The sequence below is a fragment of the Natator depressus genome, chromosome 4 (genome assembly GCF_965152275.1).
Source record: "Natator depressus isolate rNatDep1 chromosome 4, rNatDep2.hap1, whole genome shotgun sequence".
Taxonomy (NCBI): domain Eukaryota; kingdom Metazoa; phylum Chordata; order Testudines; family Cheloniidae; genus Natator; species Natator depressus.
In genome coordinates, this window is record NC_134237.1 from 122,814,308 (window position 1) to 122,832,873 (window position 18,566).

The window sequence follows — 18,566 nt, forward strand, 5'->3', positions numbered from 1 at the left end:
TTGCAAATGAATTCCAATTCAGCAGTCTCTCGCTGGACTCTGATTTTGAAGTTTTTCTGTTGTAATATCGCAACTTTCATGTCTGTAATCGCGTGACCAGAGAGATTGAAGTGTTCTCCGACTGGTTTATGAATGTTATAATTCTTGACATCTGATTTGTGTCCATTTATTCTTTTACATAGAGACTGTCCAGTTTGACCAATGTACATGGCAGAGGGGCATTGCTGGCACATGATGGCATATATCACATTGGTAGATGTGCAGGTGAACAAGCCTCTGACAGTGTGGCTGATGTTATTAGGCCCTGTGATGGTGTCCCCTGAATAGATATGTGGGCACAGTTGGCAAAGGGCTTTGTTGCAAGGATAGGTTCCTGGGTTAGTGGTTCTGTTGTGTGGTATGTGGCTGCTGGTGAGTATTTGCTTCAGGTTGGGGGGCTGTCTGTAGGCAAGGACTGGCCTGTCTCCCAAGATCTGTGAGAGTGATGGGTCGTCCTTCAGGATAGGTTGTAGATCCTTGATGATGCGTTGGAGGGGTTTTAGTTGGGGGCTGAAGGTGACGGCTAGTGGCGTTCTGTTATTTTCTTTGTTAGGCCTGTCCTGTAGTAGGTGACTTCAGTCTTTTCCAGCTGGTCTCTCAGCAGAGGTGAAGGCTATTGTTGTAGTATTGTCCTCTTGGAGTGGGTAGGGGAGGCCAGGCCCACCCTCTCCTCTGGGCTCCAGTCCAGGGCCCAAAGGTGGACAGCCACATCCGACATCTTGTGGTGCTAAGCCGCACTGGGCGACTTCCTACCCCTGTCTCCTTCAGCTTCCCAGAGTAAATCACTCCAACCAAGTCTCTGACCCACACACTCCGACCCCTGCTTCTCCTTTGTGCGTTTGCACAGGTCTTGCTCTCGGTACTCCTGGGCAGGAATTTCCCCTCAGAGCAGCTGTTTGCTCCCTCCCACTGCCCGTCTCTGAATGGCTCTACCCTGCTTTTTACAGCCCTGCCTCCAGTTTGGGCAGGTTTTGGGGCTGCCTTTGCCCAGAGCTGTTCCTTAACCCCTTGCTCTCCAGTGTAGGGTTTGTACGCCCCATCAGAAGGCCTATCGTTAGAATGACCCAAACAAAGAACCCAGATCTGAACTCCCCTGAACTCAGGAGTGCTTGAGATCCTGACCCAGAGCTGGCTGAAGCTAAACCTTAGCAAGATAGAAGTAATGCTTCTTGGCAGTGGAAACACTTTGAAAAGCAGGTAGCCAGAGCGCAGGTGCCACTGGTTAAGGACACAAACCCACAACTCATCACTTCAGTCTGAATGTTAAGAGTTCTTCTAGACTGACACCCAGCATGCACCGTGACTGAGGAAAGTATTCTGCCACCTCCAGCTGGCGAGGAAACTGCATCCACCTGGACTACAGCAATGTAGTGGACTTGGGTTTGAAAGCACCCGCCCTGAGAAAATGGCCGTTGGCAAAGCAACACAGACTGCCACATGCACCCGCACTCTCCTCCCTCCACTGGCTTCCTCCAGAATTCCAAGCTCAGCATCCGTCCTCACAGTCTGGGGCTAGGACACCTTAAAGACCACCTCACACTCCATCTGGGACCTTGACTGGCAGTCATAGTCCTAATGCCCTGGCAAAATGGAAATATCTATTGGAAGGATGAAGCTTGCCCATGCAGAAAGACAGGGCTTTTGGGGGCTGACCAAAGTCTGTGGAACTCATTCCTGTAGGAGCCACAGGCCACACCACTTTTTGGTCCAAATGCAAAGTCTATTCCTTAGCCCTTGCCTTAAAAATACCCACCGCACGTGAGCACATCAACTGAAATACCCCCCCCACTCCCCCACAACCACAGAGCAACTCACATCCAATTTTCTCCCTGAGGTGGGGATCAGAAAGGAGTCCACATTTGACAGATTCTACTCATTTTGTGTCATTTATCTTTTGTAAGGGACTCAGACACCAGATACAGTTACGGGTGTGGTGTAGCAACCTGGAAAAAACAGTAACATTTTGCAGTTTGTGCCCATCTTCACTCTGGTTATCTAGTCCATCCCACAGTGCAGGAATATTCCCTGTGGGGCATTTGTGAGTGCTTTGTCCAGTCTAGTTTTAAATAACTCCAAATGGAAATTCTGGCACAAAATCAGAACTTCACATGCCAATTCTCCCTGGCATTCAGCTATGTTCTTGACAAACAGAACATGGTGCTCTTATACCATCCTTGGGGCCATACTGTTTCTTTCATTAATATATTAGGCTATAGCAGACTTCACCAGAAAGTTATGTAGAGATAAAGTCTGCTAGTTTTTGGAAGGATAGAAGGCGGTGTCCATTTTAATACTTTTTCCAGAGATCAATGCAAACGGTTCTGAGCCAGTAAGACATTTGCCAGTTTCCCCTTTATAATTGCTTGATCTTAGCACTTTGCAGTAGGCAGGTAGGGACAGGAGCACAATAATAATAATAATAATAATAGAAACAGAAATTTAGTTCCTGTGGTACTCACTTATGTACTCCAACTTGTTTAAGGGAACAGAAAGAATAATCTGTCTCCTGTCAGCATCTTGGGATGGCCTCCGAGTTGTCTGCAGTCACTGGGGAGTAATGGGGAGGAAAGGAGTGGAGTAGCACCTCCCCAAGACTGCAGACTGGCAGATGCTGCTTAATGGATAGAATAGCCACCTTGACATCTCTGTCCATAGAAGAGAAGGGCATGGGGATCCATTCAGTGGTGGAGCCTCTGCAACCACTCCCAAGCACCTTATGTGCACGGCTTCAGAAGGTACACCTGCAGAGCTGGAGCCTTGCCATGCACGGAGTGCACCTGTCCTGTGTAACTCCCACCCCATCCTGCTGTCAACTTGTGTAGTAGAATGGCAGCCAGGGGCCCTCCACACTTGCCAAGGTGGGACCAGGGCTTGCCCCTTATTAATGAAAATCTAAACCAGATTACAACAATGCTGAATTCAGCCCAGTTTCCTGAGCAGTCACACGGCTGGAAGCGCTGCTGCTGGACGCATACCAATGACAAAGTTTTATCTGGAAACAAAATTTTTAAGCTTTTTAAATTTTAAAAAAAATCAGCATTTTGCAGTCCTTCTGTAAGTGTGTTGTGTTACTCACCGTACTGCCGAGATGTGACACTGGCAAGATGTGAGCTCACTGGACAAGATGGTAGAGTAATTTCTGTCCAGTTTTAATCATGCTGACAATCAGAAGCCTCATCCTGTATTCTTCGCCCTCCCAGAGCTCCCACTGAGGCAGCTTAGGGGTCATGCAGGATCAGGTCCAAGAAGCAGAAATATAGAGCCAAATTCAGAACTGCTGTAAGCAGCAGGTCTGTTACACTCCACTGAGGTCAACAGGGTGGCTCTTGCTTACATCAGGTCAGAATTTGGCCAATAATGTTTAAACATTATACAGCTGTGATTTCAATTGGATTCAATATTTTCCTCTTCTTGCTTAAATGATTGTGTAATGTCACTGTGCAGTATTAAACTACTACCCCTTTTACACCATCAGTAGAGGATCAAGTCATTCCTGCAAGTAGTAAGGAAAGCACTTTGAACTACAATCTGGAGCCCTTATTCAGACTGTGTAGCCCTTTAGTCCTAATGTAGTCACAGTAACACTTGTGGAGTAAAGCATTATTCAGCATGGATACAGGTATCAGATTTGGCCCTTTAGGATCCTCAGGATGAAAGCCATTATATGTGTATATTAGACATTATGAATGAGTCTGTTTAAATTATATGAGAATATTTCTTTTCTAACTGCTGATTGCTAAAATTAAGTAATAATAATACTTTGCAATTTTCATTTGAGGACTCCAAAGCACTTCGCAAAGGTGGCTCAGTATCATTATTCCCATTTTACAGATGGATAAAGTGAAACACTGAGGTTAAGCATCTTGCCCAGTGTAGCAGAGTAAACCAAATCTTTCTAATTCCTAGGACCAAATAAGTGCACATATGCCTTAGTTTGTTATTATGTGTATTATAGATTCACGTTCATGTTGTGTCCATGGATAAAGGTGTCATCTGTCTACTTACCATCAAGGATGATCAAATTCCAAGCCATGCACTAGAGTCCACATGGTGTCTAACGAAAAAAGTAGTAAAATCCCAAATGGCTGTCCAATCAGGCTTGCAAGGAGTTTAATTTTCCCTTTCTATGGAGATGGAAGAAGTTTCTATACTTAGTAGAAATCTGATCACGAAGGACCAGAGAACATTCAGCCAGCCAGCCAAAAGAATTAAAGGCAGCTAACGACTTTCTGGGAAGACATTTAGTGAGGACGTTTAGTGTGGAGAGACCTCTGGGAGTACTGTAAAATATACTATTGATCTCTTAATATCACAGGTGCTGACAGAATTATGGGAACTAGCGCAGATTTGTCGGTGCAGTAAATGAATAAAAAAAATTATACAGCTACTTCAAAAATCACTAACATTAAGGACATAAGTTAAATACACACAGAGCATATTCAGAGGGAAGGCTGGGTGCTCCAGTTATAATGTACGCTCCTGAATATAAATACTGTTACCATGATCATGGATATACATGGTTTTAGAGAGAATGGGTTTTGGTTAAATAGGTACATTAGCCGGTTATCTTGTCCCTCTATAACCTGATAAATCAGTAGCCCTGGACATGTTGTACCCTGCCTCCCTGTCATGTTGTGCCTCTCCTGCTATAGCTGTGGGTTAAGCACAGCCACCTCAGGAAGAAATCTGCCTGATGCTGGCCGGAGCCTGGCCTCTGGGGTTAAAGCAACACTAACTCTTTACTCTTCTTCCGTACAAAATGCAAAGTCAGTGCCCTGCTTCGTTTAATCAAGTGGAGGCTGCTGGCAGGGCATTCTCAGCAAGTGGTCCTTGTCTAGGGAACTCACAGGCCTCTCACTATACCCCACCTGGATTCACCTACTGCCAGGGCAGCTTCAAGGCGTCTCTGCTTCCCCAGTTTCTTTCTGAGTGACAGAGGGTTTTGGAGGTTGTAGCTGGGAAGTGATCTGTTCACATTGTTCATGCCAGCTTATTAACTCTCATTTATATTATTGTTTTTTAATTTTGCAGCTGGGCTACGAGATGACTGGTTAGTGCATTATATTCATAGAATCATAGAAATGTAGTGCTGGGCCTGGAAGGGACCTTGGGAGGTCATTTAGTCCAGCCCCCTGGGCTGAGACAGAGCCAAAAATACCTAGACCATCCCTGACAGGTATTTGTCTAACCTGTTCTTAAAAACTCTGATCACATAGATTCTATAACCTCCCTTGGAATCCTATTCCAGAGCTTAACTACCCTTATAGGTCAAAATATTTTCCCTTACTAACTAACCCAAATCTCTCTTGTTGCATATTGAGCACATTACTTCTTGTCCTACCTTCAGTGGACATGGAGAACAATTGATCACCACCCTCTTTATAACAGCCCTTCACATACATGAAGACTGTTACCAGGTTCCCCCTCAGTCTTCTGTTCTCGAGACTAAACATGCCCAGTTTTTTTAACTTTTCATCTTAGGTCAGGTTTTCTAAACCTTTTATCATTTGTGTTGCTTTTCACTGGACTCCTTCCAATTTGTCCACATCTTTCTTAAAGTGCAGTGCCTAGATCTGGGCACAGCACTCCAACTGAGTCCTCACCGTGTCCACCGAGCGGGACAATTACCATCCTTGTCCATAGGTGCTGGGGATGCTGCTGCACCCCCAGCTTGAAGTGGTTTCCATCATATACAGTTTGGTTCAATCGTTCTTAGCACCCCCACTACACATATTGTTCTAGCAGCCCTGCCCGTGTCTGACATACGACTATTCCTGTTAACACGCCCCAGAACGACATTCATCTTTTTCAAAACTGCATCTCGTTGTTGGCTCATATTCAATTTGTGATCCACTCTAACCCCTCAGATCCTTTTCAGCACTACTATCACCTACCCAGTTATTCCCTATTTTGTAGTGTGTGTTTGATTTTTCCTTCCTAAGTGTAATACTTTGCACTTATCTTTATTGAATTTCATCTTGTTGATTTCAGGTCAATTCTCTAGATTGTCAAGGCTGTTTTGAATTCTGATCCTATCCTTCAAAGTGCTTGCATTCCCTCCCAGCCTGTTGTCATCTTCAAATTTAATAAGTATACTCTCCAATCCACTATCCAAGTCATTAATGAAAATATTGAGTAGTACAGGACCAGGACAGATGCCTGCAGGACCCCACGAGATATGTTTATTTACATCTCAGTAAATAAATACTGCAGGCCACTTTGCTTCCTCTGAGAGCCAGGGGTCCAGTGAGTCCAGGAGAAGGGCCAAAAGTAAAGTAGCCCAGGTGTTGTCTTGTTTCTCTGTCATACCAGATACTGGTTCAACCTTGCTCTGCGCCTAGGAAATGGTTCAGTGTCTTCTTCAAACATGAAGTCACAGGCTTGGAGAGGAAAAGAATCATCTGTCATGTCTGCAACATGGAATGAACTCCTTCTCATTGGCAGTATGACACTCAGAACCTTCCCCCCTTAGAGTTCCATGAAAGACACCACAAGAATCAAAACCACAGGGATACTACGAAACCTTTCTGACCCTCAGGGACTTGGGAGGTTGATACAGTCAGCAGGGAGTGAGTTTTAAGTACCTCAGTGAAACACAGCAAAAATGAGGTGTTGATACAGAAGTGGGTACAATAGTAACAAAACAAAAAGAAAGTTTCCCCTTCTAGAGGAACTGATTAACTACAAATTATACCTTGCATCACTGTGTATGATGGAGGAAAAGATCAAGTCAGAAAAACACTTTTGCAGTTCATGCAAGAAGTGGTTCTCAACCTATTTACCATTGTGGGCCATATGGGTATCTCTCTATGTGTTATGTGGACCGCATCCACACAATATATATATTATCTGTATGGCTCTGAGGATGTCACATGGGCTGCAAGAGGCCGGCAGGCTGTGGGTTGAGAACCACTAATCTAGATACAACAGTAACAGGCATATTAGAAATGCCTATGTTCTTAATAGTTTATAGTTTTCTCTTTTCTGTCGCATGGGAAAGATCACTGAAAAATTACTGTGAAATGAAGCTCTGTTTTAGGTTCTAGGTTTCAAGCAAGGATAAGATCCATCAGGGCAAATCGTGGCTTTCCTAGTCTACACTTTGGGCTTCCTCTGGACTTGTGTAGCTACAGCAGAGGCTAGCCACTGCTTGCTGGAAACTGGACAAATTCCCACTGGAGACAAGGCTTTTGTGTTGTCCGTGTGCATGCTGATTCTTCTGAAAAGCCAGGGCTAGCAGCAGCTGGAAGCAATATCAAAGCTTGGACCTGCTGCTGCCAGTCTTAAATTACATTCACTGCTGACAATTTTTCAAAATGAATTTTTAGTCGTTGGCACCATTAGGGTCTTTGTCTGGGAAGGCTCAAGCAAGCAATATTTGCTTGCTTTTTTTTTCTTTAACCAGTGGGAATCGGCCTGTAAAATCTCTTCTGACTTGTTTATTTGGCCCAAGAAAAGTTAGAAATTCTTGTGTTCTGAGAACATTTTTTTTTCCATGGGGCTTCTTTTGTTAGTTTGGATTTTTAAGAAGGGGAAGCTTTGCCAGATTATCTATTCTGCAGCTGCCAGCAACAAACTATCAGGAGCTCGAGGCGAGGAAGATGCAGCAGTTTTCCTTCACAGGGGCTCATTCTAACATTTTTTTTTCAGCTTCAGTTCACCTGAGTTCATATCTTCTGAGCTTTGCTTGGAAAAGTTACCATGATGCAGCATATGGTTGCAAATCAAAATGGTCAAAATACTGTTTGGTCTTACATTACAAATAAGACGACCATGTTTTAACAGAATCATGCTACAGTCACTGAGAACACGGAACTGAACTATGTTTTGACTATCTACAGTGCAAGACGGAATTGTTCATTAGCTACATATTGTGCTACCATGTTGGATGCTGCAGCTTGGAAACTTTTCACAAGGCATGCAGGCCCTTATAGCCAAGGATAAGCATACCACAGTTACTTTTATCTTTGGGTAGGCAAGAAATCATGCTTTTCAGACTTACTACATGGATAACTTGAGGGCTTGTCATTTAATTGAGGGGGGAAATATCAAACCTCAAAACTTAAGAGTTGTGAAAAATTAACTTTTATCAGTCAGGACTGGTCCCAACTAAGCCTTGTGTCTGAACACTCATGCTTTGAGACATTTTGAATCTGGGTCCATATTTTGTGGATGTCTCCAGATCTCTATAATGGACCAAAGTCTTATATTTAAACAACCCTGAACTTTGGAGAAGTTTGGCTTAGGGTCTGGATCCAAAATATATAGTTTAGGCCTGTCTCTATCTGTTAGCATCTTATTGCTGTGGTCAATCAATGGACAACATTTTCTCAATAAACTTGTCTGATTTCATTAAAAACTTGAAACTCAGCAAAGGTTGACTCAAAGCAAAATGACAAGTTTCCCCCAGCTTTGTGCAGAAACCTCATGGAATTATAAACTTCATCTGATTTTTTTGCACAGCCATCAATCAACACTGGTTCACTCAAAACTTGGCACAGATTTGATCAAAAATTTCACAAACCTTAGCAAATTTTTCAGTGAACATAGACAAGACACGCAGCCTTGACACATAAATGCACTCCAACACTTTCTGCTAAATTTTTGTATCAGCTCCTTATATGTATAACTTTCAGTACCTCAAATTAACACATACTACTTTAGTCTTGTAGCTAAAATGGAAGCTGTGATCCTTCTAGCTAACAATCAAAATAAAAGCCATATTCCTGTGATGCAACAACTGGCACTTTATGAATATGGGAGAGAAAAAGCAGCAGGTTACCACTTCACAGTCACTGTATGATTCCAGTGGCCCAGAAGGTATAACACATGGCCAAACACTTTGTGGAGCTGAGGAATAAAACACAGGATGAAGTACAAAAATAATGTTCCAGTCTCAAAACCAGCTACTGTATTCAATTTTACAGGTTGAAGTTATTACATTAAAAATAACATGAACTATAATGCTTAGACATCAAATGATCATTAATAGAGTACAACCCCTAGCTGCAGTTGTCTCTGCACTGGCAAAGACTATCAGTGTAATGTACAGGCAAGAACACACACAACATTCAGGTCCTTCAAAGAAAATAACTTTAATGCAGGCCTCTCTTGAAATGCATATCCCGCTAACCCTATGCAACAGCAAAAGTCAGCACTCCTGCAAGCTGATTTTGTAACTCAAAAAAGAACAGCTGTATAAACTCTGAGTTTTCAGCACAGTTCCATTTTCAGACTTTATTGACAAAGCAATAAGAATGTAACATGGTTTTAACCACCGACTGGCTACTTAAGTGAGACTCAGAGGGTAGTATCAGGTGCCTTGATTCAAAGAGCAGCTTGCACTCAAGGCTCATGCAGACATACTGACGTGGTGGAAGTCAGCAAGTTCATTGTTCACCGCAGCAATCAGAGAGTGACATCAGGAGATATTGGACCAGTTGCAGGAAACAGTCCTTTGCCTGGGTGTTTATTACATACATTTACTATAGTCCCTGCTCCATAGTTCAGAATGAATAATAGTTTTAAAATAACATTTTTATTGTGGGATGTTTCCTTACCCCACTATGGCTGCATGTCTTTGACCACTAGTAAATACTTGCAAAGGGGGACTGATTACATAAAGAAGTGAAGTGTTTTCAGATCTTTGTGTCTTTTTCTTCTTCATGGCCCCCAACATTTGGAATTCCTCTGATCTGGTCTGATATGCCTCCACCCTCATCTCTGTCAGATCACTTCTTAAAACTCAATTCTTTCATAAGACTCTAAGCCCCTATCTCTGCTGTTCTCCACTCCTGTGGAGTGACTGTGAGAAAGACAGAGTCATAATATAGATACTAAGCTTTCGTGAGCTACAGCTCGCTTCATCGGATGCATACAGTATGCATCCGATGAAGTGAGCTGTAGCTCATGAAAGCTTATGCTCAAATAAATTGGTTAGTCTCCAAGGTGCCACAAGTACTCCTTTTCTTTTTGCGAATACAGACTAACACGGCTGCTACTCTGAAACCTGTCAATATAGATACTGAGCATCTCCATGGATGATGGGGAAAGGGTATGAGTTTAGGTGGGTTATGTTATATTCAATTGGAGACACAGGTCCATTTTTGTGTATGTATGTTATCAAATAAATGTTGAACATGAAACTAGAGCAACAGATAAACATGGTGATGCTTAGTTTATATGTTTACATCACCGCAAAGTGTACTGGGCACTTTCAGTACAAATAAGACAAAAGCTCTGCCTCAAAGAGCTTCTAATTTAATTTTATAGTGACACAGCCAGGGGCTAACACACAATGCAGGGAAGGGGTGAGGAAGGACAAAGCTTATCGTAATAAGATTATATGCATGCCCTGACGGTTCTGTTAATGTACTAAAAAGGGGGGTGGGAATTTAGTTGTTTGGGAAGTTTTGGATTAATTAACTTACTTCTTGTAGGAGGCCTGGCAGCAGGAGTGAGTTTTAAGGAGGGATTGAAAGAAAAGAAGCTAAATAAATAAAGCTTGCTTCTAGTGATGGGCTTGGAGAGGTTGGGGGTTTATTTGGGGGGCCAGAAACAGGGATTCAGGTAAGGTTTCTTTCAGGAGGGGTTAAACAGGCCACTTCACCTTGAATGGTCCCTTAGACCATGTGCTAACTACTTATGCTCAACTAGCTGTGACACTCTACCTTTCCCAGACCTGAAGAAGAGCTCTGGGTAGCTCGAAGGCTTGTCTCTCTACCAACAGAAGTGGGTCCAATAAAAGATATTACCTCACCCTCCTTGTCTCTCTAAACATAATTCAGTAATTTCTAATGCTTTCACTTCTTCCCCTTTTCATCCTTACAATATATACACAGGTTTGCAGAGGGCAAAGAAAACAGGGCTCCCGTGGTGCATGAGCACTGACCCTGTGGAGAACTTAGAAGACATTTTTGATGTGTACAAAAGTTGACTTGTTCAATAGTGTGTTGGTTTGTGACACCACTAACTAGCTCAGTGACATCTGAGTGCCATGTACATTCCTATGGTGGACGTACTTTCTCAAAGAAAAGCTACACTGCACAGTGATAGGGAATGAAAATTTGATTCCTCCTTCCCCTAGTCACACTGAACTTTTAGGTTAGCCTATTGTCAAGATCTCATTCAAACAGAAACAAGGTACCTTTGGGTGTGGGATTACCTGTTTTTCTAGTAGTTTTATTCTCCTTTTCCCTTTGTACACAACATGCATTTAGATTGGTAAAACAATAGCTATTTTTACATGTGCTGGCATACAGTGGGAGCGCTAAGTGGGTAGTGACAGTGTATGATTTAATTCAAGGATACCTACATTTCCTCCAACCAAGTCGACAGCTTCCCAGGAGACCAAGGAGTCCTGTTTAGGGCCAAATTCAGTCCAGATATAAGCAGGTGTAGTAACACCATTGAAATCCACAGTTACAAATTGGCTGAATTTGGTCCAAATTTGCATTATAAATAAACAGAATGGATTGCAGCTACCATTACCTTTAATATGGCGATACAGCCTGCAGAGACTACAGATTCCAGCATGCAATGCTCTGTCTTGATATGATCAATCAGTCAAGCCACAATAGTAGCACCTTCCTACTGGAGAAAACAAGCATAAGACAGACAACCACACTCCACCCCACCATCTCATAAAGAAACTCCCCACCTGCTTGCCTCACTACACTGGGGCTTACATGCTTGCAATATGTACTCCACACAGCTGTCCGTATTACATCCAGCAGCATTTTTAAAACCAGCTGAACAGGTGACACTCTTTGGCTCTTCTCCAGTGTTCAGTTCAGCGTGTCGGCAGTTACACAGTCACACAGAGTTCTCTCTTCCACTTGAAGAAGCAGTGTTTCTGTCTGCAAGGAAGGGGGAAAGAAAAAAGCAACATCAAAAAATGAGCGTCAGAATTCTAAAACTAATTAGCTCCTAAAGAAAAGTCTGTTTTATTTATGTCACAAGAGATATCAGTTTGGTTCTACATGATGAGGCTTGAGAATAATAACCAGACATATTATTTAGTTATAGATGGTAGTTAAGCCTTTGGCTATTATAATTAGCATAATAATATGGCAACACTTCCTGTGATGATCTGAAAAATATAGGAACCTGGTACACTCTAGGTTTTATTTATTTAGTTTCACATTAAAAACTCTAATGTATACGAGAGGTTTTAAAAAATTATTGTGAATTTTAAAATAATTTGTATTTATAATGACCCCATTTAATGTAGTGCCCTGAGTGTCATAGCAGGTTGAGGGGAAGTGTGTGCGGACAAGACAGTGTTTTTGTATAAATATTATTTAACGGAAGTGGTGGATTTGGGGATGGTGAAATATTTTATGTATCCAAGATACAGCATATGGGAGGACTTTAAAATCAGAATTTTGGGTTTATTTCAGAGGGGGAACAGACAATGAAAAGAATCGGGAGTAGAGCTGGGCAAATAACTGCATTTTCAGTGACCATTTCTGATGACCAGTCCAGGCTCTGGAGAGGCAAATGCTCTAGTGCAGAGTTTCTCAAACTGGGGTCCACAGACCCCTGGGGGTCCATGAGGGTACTCCAGGGGGTCCGCGGGTCCAGCCGATCAACTCCTCCCCCTCCCACCCTCAACTCCTGCATGCTGGGGACCAGCTGTTCTCCAGCATGCAGGAAGCGCTAGGAGGGAGGGGGAGGGGGTAGAAAGAGGCAGGGAAGAGGAGGGGCAGGGGTGGAGCAGAGGTGGGAAGAGATGGGGCAGTGTGGGGCCTTGGGGGAAGGGGTAGAGTGCGGGCGGGACCTGGGTCTATGGCAAAATTTTAAATCAAAATGGGGCTCCTCGGGTTACTAAAGTTTGAGAACCACTACTCTAGTGGGCACAGATTTTTCTGCCCATTCCTCCCAAGTGTCCTTCTGCCCTGTCCCCTCCAACCTGTCCCCATCCCAGTCTAGTCTCTTTCCCCACCCTTGGCTCCTTCTTCCAGTCCCAGTCTCCACTCCTCAGGCTTCTCGTCCCAGTCCTGTCTCCTTGCCTAGTAAGTCCTAAACTCCTAATCCCAGAATCCCCCACTCCCAATCTCTCCTCCTCCCCACATCCAGTCCCTCTCTCCTTGCCCAGCCAGTCCCAGTTTTCCTCTCCCCACCCCCCAACTCCTTGACTCCAGTCTCCTTGTACAACCATTCTCAGTTCTCCCCTCCTGGCTCCTCCTCCTATCTGTCTCTCCCGTCCTTTCATCCTGGTTCCCAGTTCCAGTCTCCTTGCCTAGCCAGTGACAGCCTCTCCAAAGCCCCAGCTTCCACTCCTAGTCTCCTAGCCTTCTCCCTGTCCCAGTCCTCCTCTCCCCTGCATCTAGTTCCCAGTCCCAGCTTCCCCATTCACCTAGTCCCAGCATCACAGGCACTGCCATAAAGGGATGGAGCATGCTCAGCAAGGATAGAATCTTTGGAGATTTTAGCTGTTAAAATCAAAGGAGTCTCTGCTGAGCATGCGTGGACTGTGATTTTCAAAGGCTTCTAACGTGGCCAAATTTGGGAGAATTTTCTTTTACTTCAGTGAATTGCCCATGTTACACAGGGAGTCGGTGGGAGAGCTAGGATTAGAACCAAAGTGTCCAGAGCACCCACCCTCTTCTCTAACCAATAAACATTTTCTCCTATATTAATCTTTTGCCAGTTGTTAAACCATTAAAATACAATTGTATTGTCTCTAATTCAGGGAATCACTAATATTGAGCCCTTCAGTTACTCTGAGTGGGAAAGTCTAATCAGACTTTTGCTAATCACTTAAAACCACTCAATCATCTACCTTTTAAATATCACTTTCACCTTACTCATGAAGGCTTGAATACGATAACCCAACAGCTTGCCAATGGTTTCTGAGCTAAGTCTCAAGGCTGCTTACAACTTTTATATTTACAATTTATTTGAAAATTTACAAACTCAGCCATGGCTAATGTTTTATTTTTATTTGCATGAGCACATCTAATTTGATATGCTTTGCATACGCTAATTTACCATGAATAGTTTAGAAATTAATAAAGAACAAATAGAGGTTTTGGTAGCTGTTAGTTGAGCATAATCATAAAACTGTTTACACACACAATTAAAATATCCCTAAAATTACACCTAAAAATTAAAGATGGGTTCCAACTGCTAAGATAAGACCTAGATTTTGAGTCCATCAAAATGTATGGCTATTCAGAGTGGAGGTTTTGTTTAGGCCCATTGTAGAGAGAAGAACACACTAAAAACTTTGGATCTGGATCCAGGTTCAGATTCTGAACCCAGCCAAATGTTCACGGTTGTTTGGAACCTGGTTTTTGGTTCATTTATCCTAAATATTCATGGTCTCAGAACTCTTAACCTTTTAGAATAATGATAACACATCCAACATCTCATGGCTAACTTTAAAAAACACCCATTAGAATTTTGAACATGTGAATATCTGTTTTGCCAATATTTACACAGATAAATAGCCATCAATGCCAAGTTCATTTCAAAGCATCCATCAAGTTCAGCTAGTAATAAAAGAGTATATGGTCCATTCTCATAGTATTTTCTCCTGGGGAGAACTTTAGATTGGGGGAAGGGGGGTTTAAAAAGTAGCTAAAGGAGATGAGAGCTCAACTCCTTTCAATAGAAGCTGGGCATCTAGTTCCCTGAGGAGCTTTTAAAAGTCTCACCCTACAACAGAAGGTTATGAGAAGAGCTAATCAGGAATTCTTAAATGAAATGGGATTTCATCAGAAAATGTCATAAGAACATAAAAATGGCCATACTAGTTCAGACCAATGCTCCATCTAGCCCAGTATCCTGTCTTCTGACCCTGGCCAGTGCCAGATGCTTCAGAGGCAATGAACAGAACGTGGAGTGATCCATTCCTTATCGTCCAGTCCCAACTTCTGGCACTCAGAGGATTAGGGACACCCAGAGCAAGGGTTGCATCCCTGACCATCTTGATGGACCTATCCTCCATGAACTTACCTAATTTGTTTTTGAACCCAGTTATACTTCTGGCCTTCACAACATCCCCTGGCAACAAGTTCCACAGGTTGACTGTGCGTTATGTGAAGAAGTTCTTCCTTGTGTTTATTTAAAACCCGCTGCCTATTAATTTCATTTGGTGACCCCTAGTTCTTGTGTTAGGTGATAGGGTAAATAACACTTCCTTATTCACTCTCTCCACACCGCTCATGATTTTATAGACCTCTTATCATATCCCCCTTTAGTCCTCTCTTTTCTCAGATGAACAGGCCCTGTCTTTTTAATCTCTCCTCACATGGAAGCTGTTCCATATCTCCAATCATTTTTGTTGCCCTTCTCTGCACCTTTTCAAATTCTAATGTATCATTTTTGAGATGGAGTAACCAGAACTGTATGCAATATTCAAGGTGCAGGTGTACCATAGCTTTATACAGTGGCATTATGATATTTTCTCTTATCTGTCCCTTTCCTAATGGTTCCTAACGTGACTGCTGCTGCACATTGAGCAGATATTTTCAAAGGACTATCTGCAATGACTCCAACATCTCTTTCTTGAGTAGTAACAGCTAATTTAGACCCCATCATTGTGTATGTATAATCTGGATTATTTTTTCCAATGTGCCTTACATTGCACTTAACAACATTGAATTTCATATGCTATTTTGTTCCCCAGTCACCCAGTTTAATGAGATCCCTTTGTAACTCTTCCCAGTCAGCTTTTGACTTAACTATCTTGATAATTTTGTATCTCCAAATTTTGCCACCTCACCCTTCATCCCCTTTTCCAGATCATTTATGAATATAGGGTATTTTGAACAGCACAGGTCCCACTACTGATCATTTGGGGACTGCACTATTTACCTTTCTCCATTGTGAAAACCTACTCTTTTTATCCTATCCTTTAAGCAGTAATTGATCCATGAGAGGACCTTTCCTCTTACCCGATGATTGCTCACTTTGTTTATGGGCCTTTGGTGTGAGACCTTGTCAAAGGCTTTCTGAAAGTCCAAGTACACTGTATTCACCTGATCACCCTTGTCCACAAGCTTGTTGACCCCCTCAAAGAATTCTAATAGATTGTTGAGGCATGATTTCCCTATACAAAAGCCAAAGTGACTCTTCCCCCAACATATTGTTTGCATCTATGTGTCTGATAAAGCTCTAGAAGTGATCCTGGCAATTACAGCCCAAAAAGCCTAACTGCAGTACCAGGCAAATTGATGGTAACTATAGTAAAGAGCAGATTTTTTTTTTTAAATCAGCATTACATGAGCAATGTTGATTTGCCAAAAAACAAAACTTTTTGCAGAAATATACCAGTTTTGACAGCAATGGTTTCCCAGATGGGATTTTTGGTCAAACCCAAAGAGCTTGCTGCCAGAATAACCAGTAACCTGACTCAAACCAGGGATTTGGACCCGGGTCTCCCATATGCCAAGTGAGTGCCCTAACCACCAAGCTATTGTCTATTCTACATGCATTGTCTCTGGTCTTCATGAAAAGTTTCAAAATGTCTTGGTTTTGTGCGAATGTGAAACAGGAATTTTTTTTGATATCTCAGAAAGGTTCACAGGATAAGAAAACCTTTTCCCACCCACATCTAGTTATGAATTAGAGACGGAAAAGAGCCATAGGATCATCACATCGATCTCATCTACAAACTGAGTCTATTGTCTCAAGGTAGAGGATGTCTCTAATGAATATACCTGTGACCCTGGGAGCCCTTCAATGCCAACTAGCAGAGGGCCGACCATATTGTAACTCACATCGGGTCTGACACCCTCATTACCCCCAACACACTGTTGTGATAGTATGTATCTAAAAAGGTATCATATGTAAACTGGTCGCACCATGGTCCTGAAAATCATTGTGTCATCTATGTACAGGTTGTATGTATGTGCTGCAAACATGTTCTTAAAATGTATTTGGAAGGCAGTGCTTAAACCCAGCCTGCGCTAGAGAAAGAAATGTGTCTGACCTGCTTGATTACTGGCAGAGGACAATGAATGTACATTTACATATGTAGTAAATGAAGTTATCAAGCTAACACGCTGCAGCTTAATGAGCACACTGACAGATAGAGCCTGCACTCCAGGAATCCTTCCTGACTCTTAGAGCAGAGACAATGGACTTTGGGCAATAGAAGGGGAACAAAAAGGCAATTTGGTTATCCATCCCTGAGGGAGCAAAAGGAACAGCACCCTTTGATTCTGTGAACGTTGGGTTCCCTGACTTGGAGGGCTGGAGATGCTGATTAACTTGTGAATATGAAAACTGCTTAGGCAAAGACCATAATTTGCTAATCTTAAATTTTAGTCTCTAGAAAGACTGTTCTATTTTGTTTTCTTTGTAACCACCGCTGTCTCCTTTTCTCTTGCTAAATCTCTGTACTTTGTTAACAAATTTATTCTTGTTTTATTACAAAACCATCTCAGTGCTGCGTATTAAAGTGAAGTGTGAGTCTTCAGCTCACCTAACAGGCTGATGTGTCTGGTTTTTTGGAGGCAGCGAACCTAGTAATTTCTGCAAGTGTCCAGCAAGAGGGATTAGACACTGCAGGGAGACATCTCCGTGGAACTTGGGAACTGGGGTTCCCTGATTATTACCTGCAAAGCAAGGTTTAGACAGGCAGAGTTTTGAAGAGTTTGCTGGCAAGGCAGACAGGCTGGTGTGTCAGGGAGCTGGCACACAGCATAACAGCAGCAAAGCTCTCACTAAGGCAGAGGGGTAGCACAGTGGCTCACAGTTCTGGGTGTCCTGAGCAGGACGTCACAATACCAACAAAGGTATCAATGGTTTATGGGATGGCATGGCAGCAACAGGAAGTAGATTAAGACAACTAAACACATTATAAATAATCTGCCAAATATACATAATACACTAAGACAACTGGACATATCGATATGTAAACTATCACACTGAAACTTCTAGTAAACACTAACTCGAGCTAGAGTGAACTAGTGAGCAGAGAGTTGAAAAGCTCCATAACTCATTAGCAATCTCCTGAGCCATCCAGTCCTCAACAACTATTAAATGCTTTAATGTTTTTTGAGAACATATAAAGAGAATTCCCAGTGGACATTCCTAGTCCAAACATATTCAAGGATTCAGTCATTTGGATTTAAACAGACTCCCAAATTAAGATGGAGAAAGACAGAGGGTCTGGTTTTGTAAAAATATATCTCACAAAGTGATGTTCTCAAACTCAGCTGTCATACCTACAATTGGGAAATACATGTCCTTGGCATTCATTTCAGCTGAAACCCTTCCCCTTCCTCTTCATTTTCTCTCTGCCATTTGGGTAAAAATAGCTTCATGTAACTTTAATTTAAAAAACAAAAATAGGGGAAGGCTACATCCCCCCAACGTCAAGTGAATTTAGAGACCTGAGGGCTCAAGAATTCAGTTTTCTCTGCAGTCTCTCTCTCTCTTTTATTCAGCCTCACTTTTTCTTTGCTATAGTACCTGTGTCCATGACACTGTAGAACCCATAAGGGAAACTGCTGAGAATCTTTATTCACTATGGAGGTTTTTGAAGCAGTCCTGAGAAATCTCTGCAAAAA

At 42.5% G+C, this 18,566-nt stretch overlaps 1 protein-coding gene across 3 annotated transcripts in view; it reads right to left on the reverse strand.

Annotated features, from left to right (window-relative positions):
- Positions 1–8,862: 8,862 nt before the first annotated feature.
- LOC141986838 (NELL2-interacting cell ontogeny regulator 1-like) overlaps positions 8,863–18,566 on the reverse strand; it is a 34,070-nt gene continuing 24,366 nt past the window's right edge. For 2 of the 3 annotated variants that reach the window (XM_074951815.1, XM_074951816.1), the window contains exon 5: positions 8,864–11,897. In XM_074951815.1, the coding sequence (XP_074807916.1) occupies positions 11,826–11,897 (72 nt within the window). In that variant the 3' untranslated portion in view covers positions 8,864–11,825. Of the gene's footprint in view, positions 11,898–18,566 lie in introns of all 3 variants that reach the window. The other variant, XM_074951814.1, reaches the window with a different exon arrangement.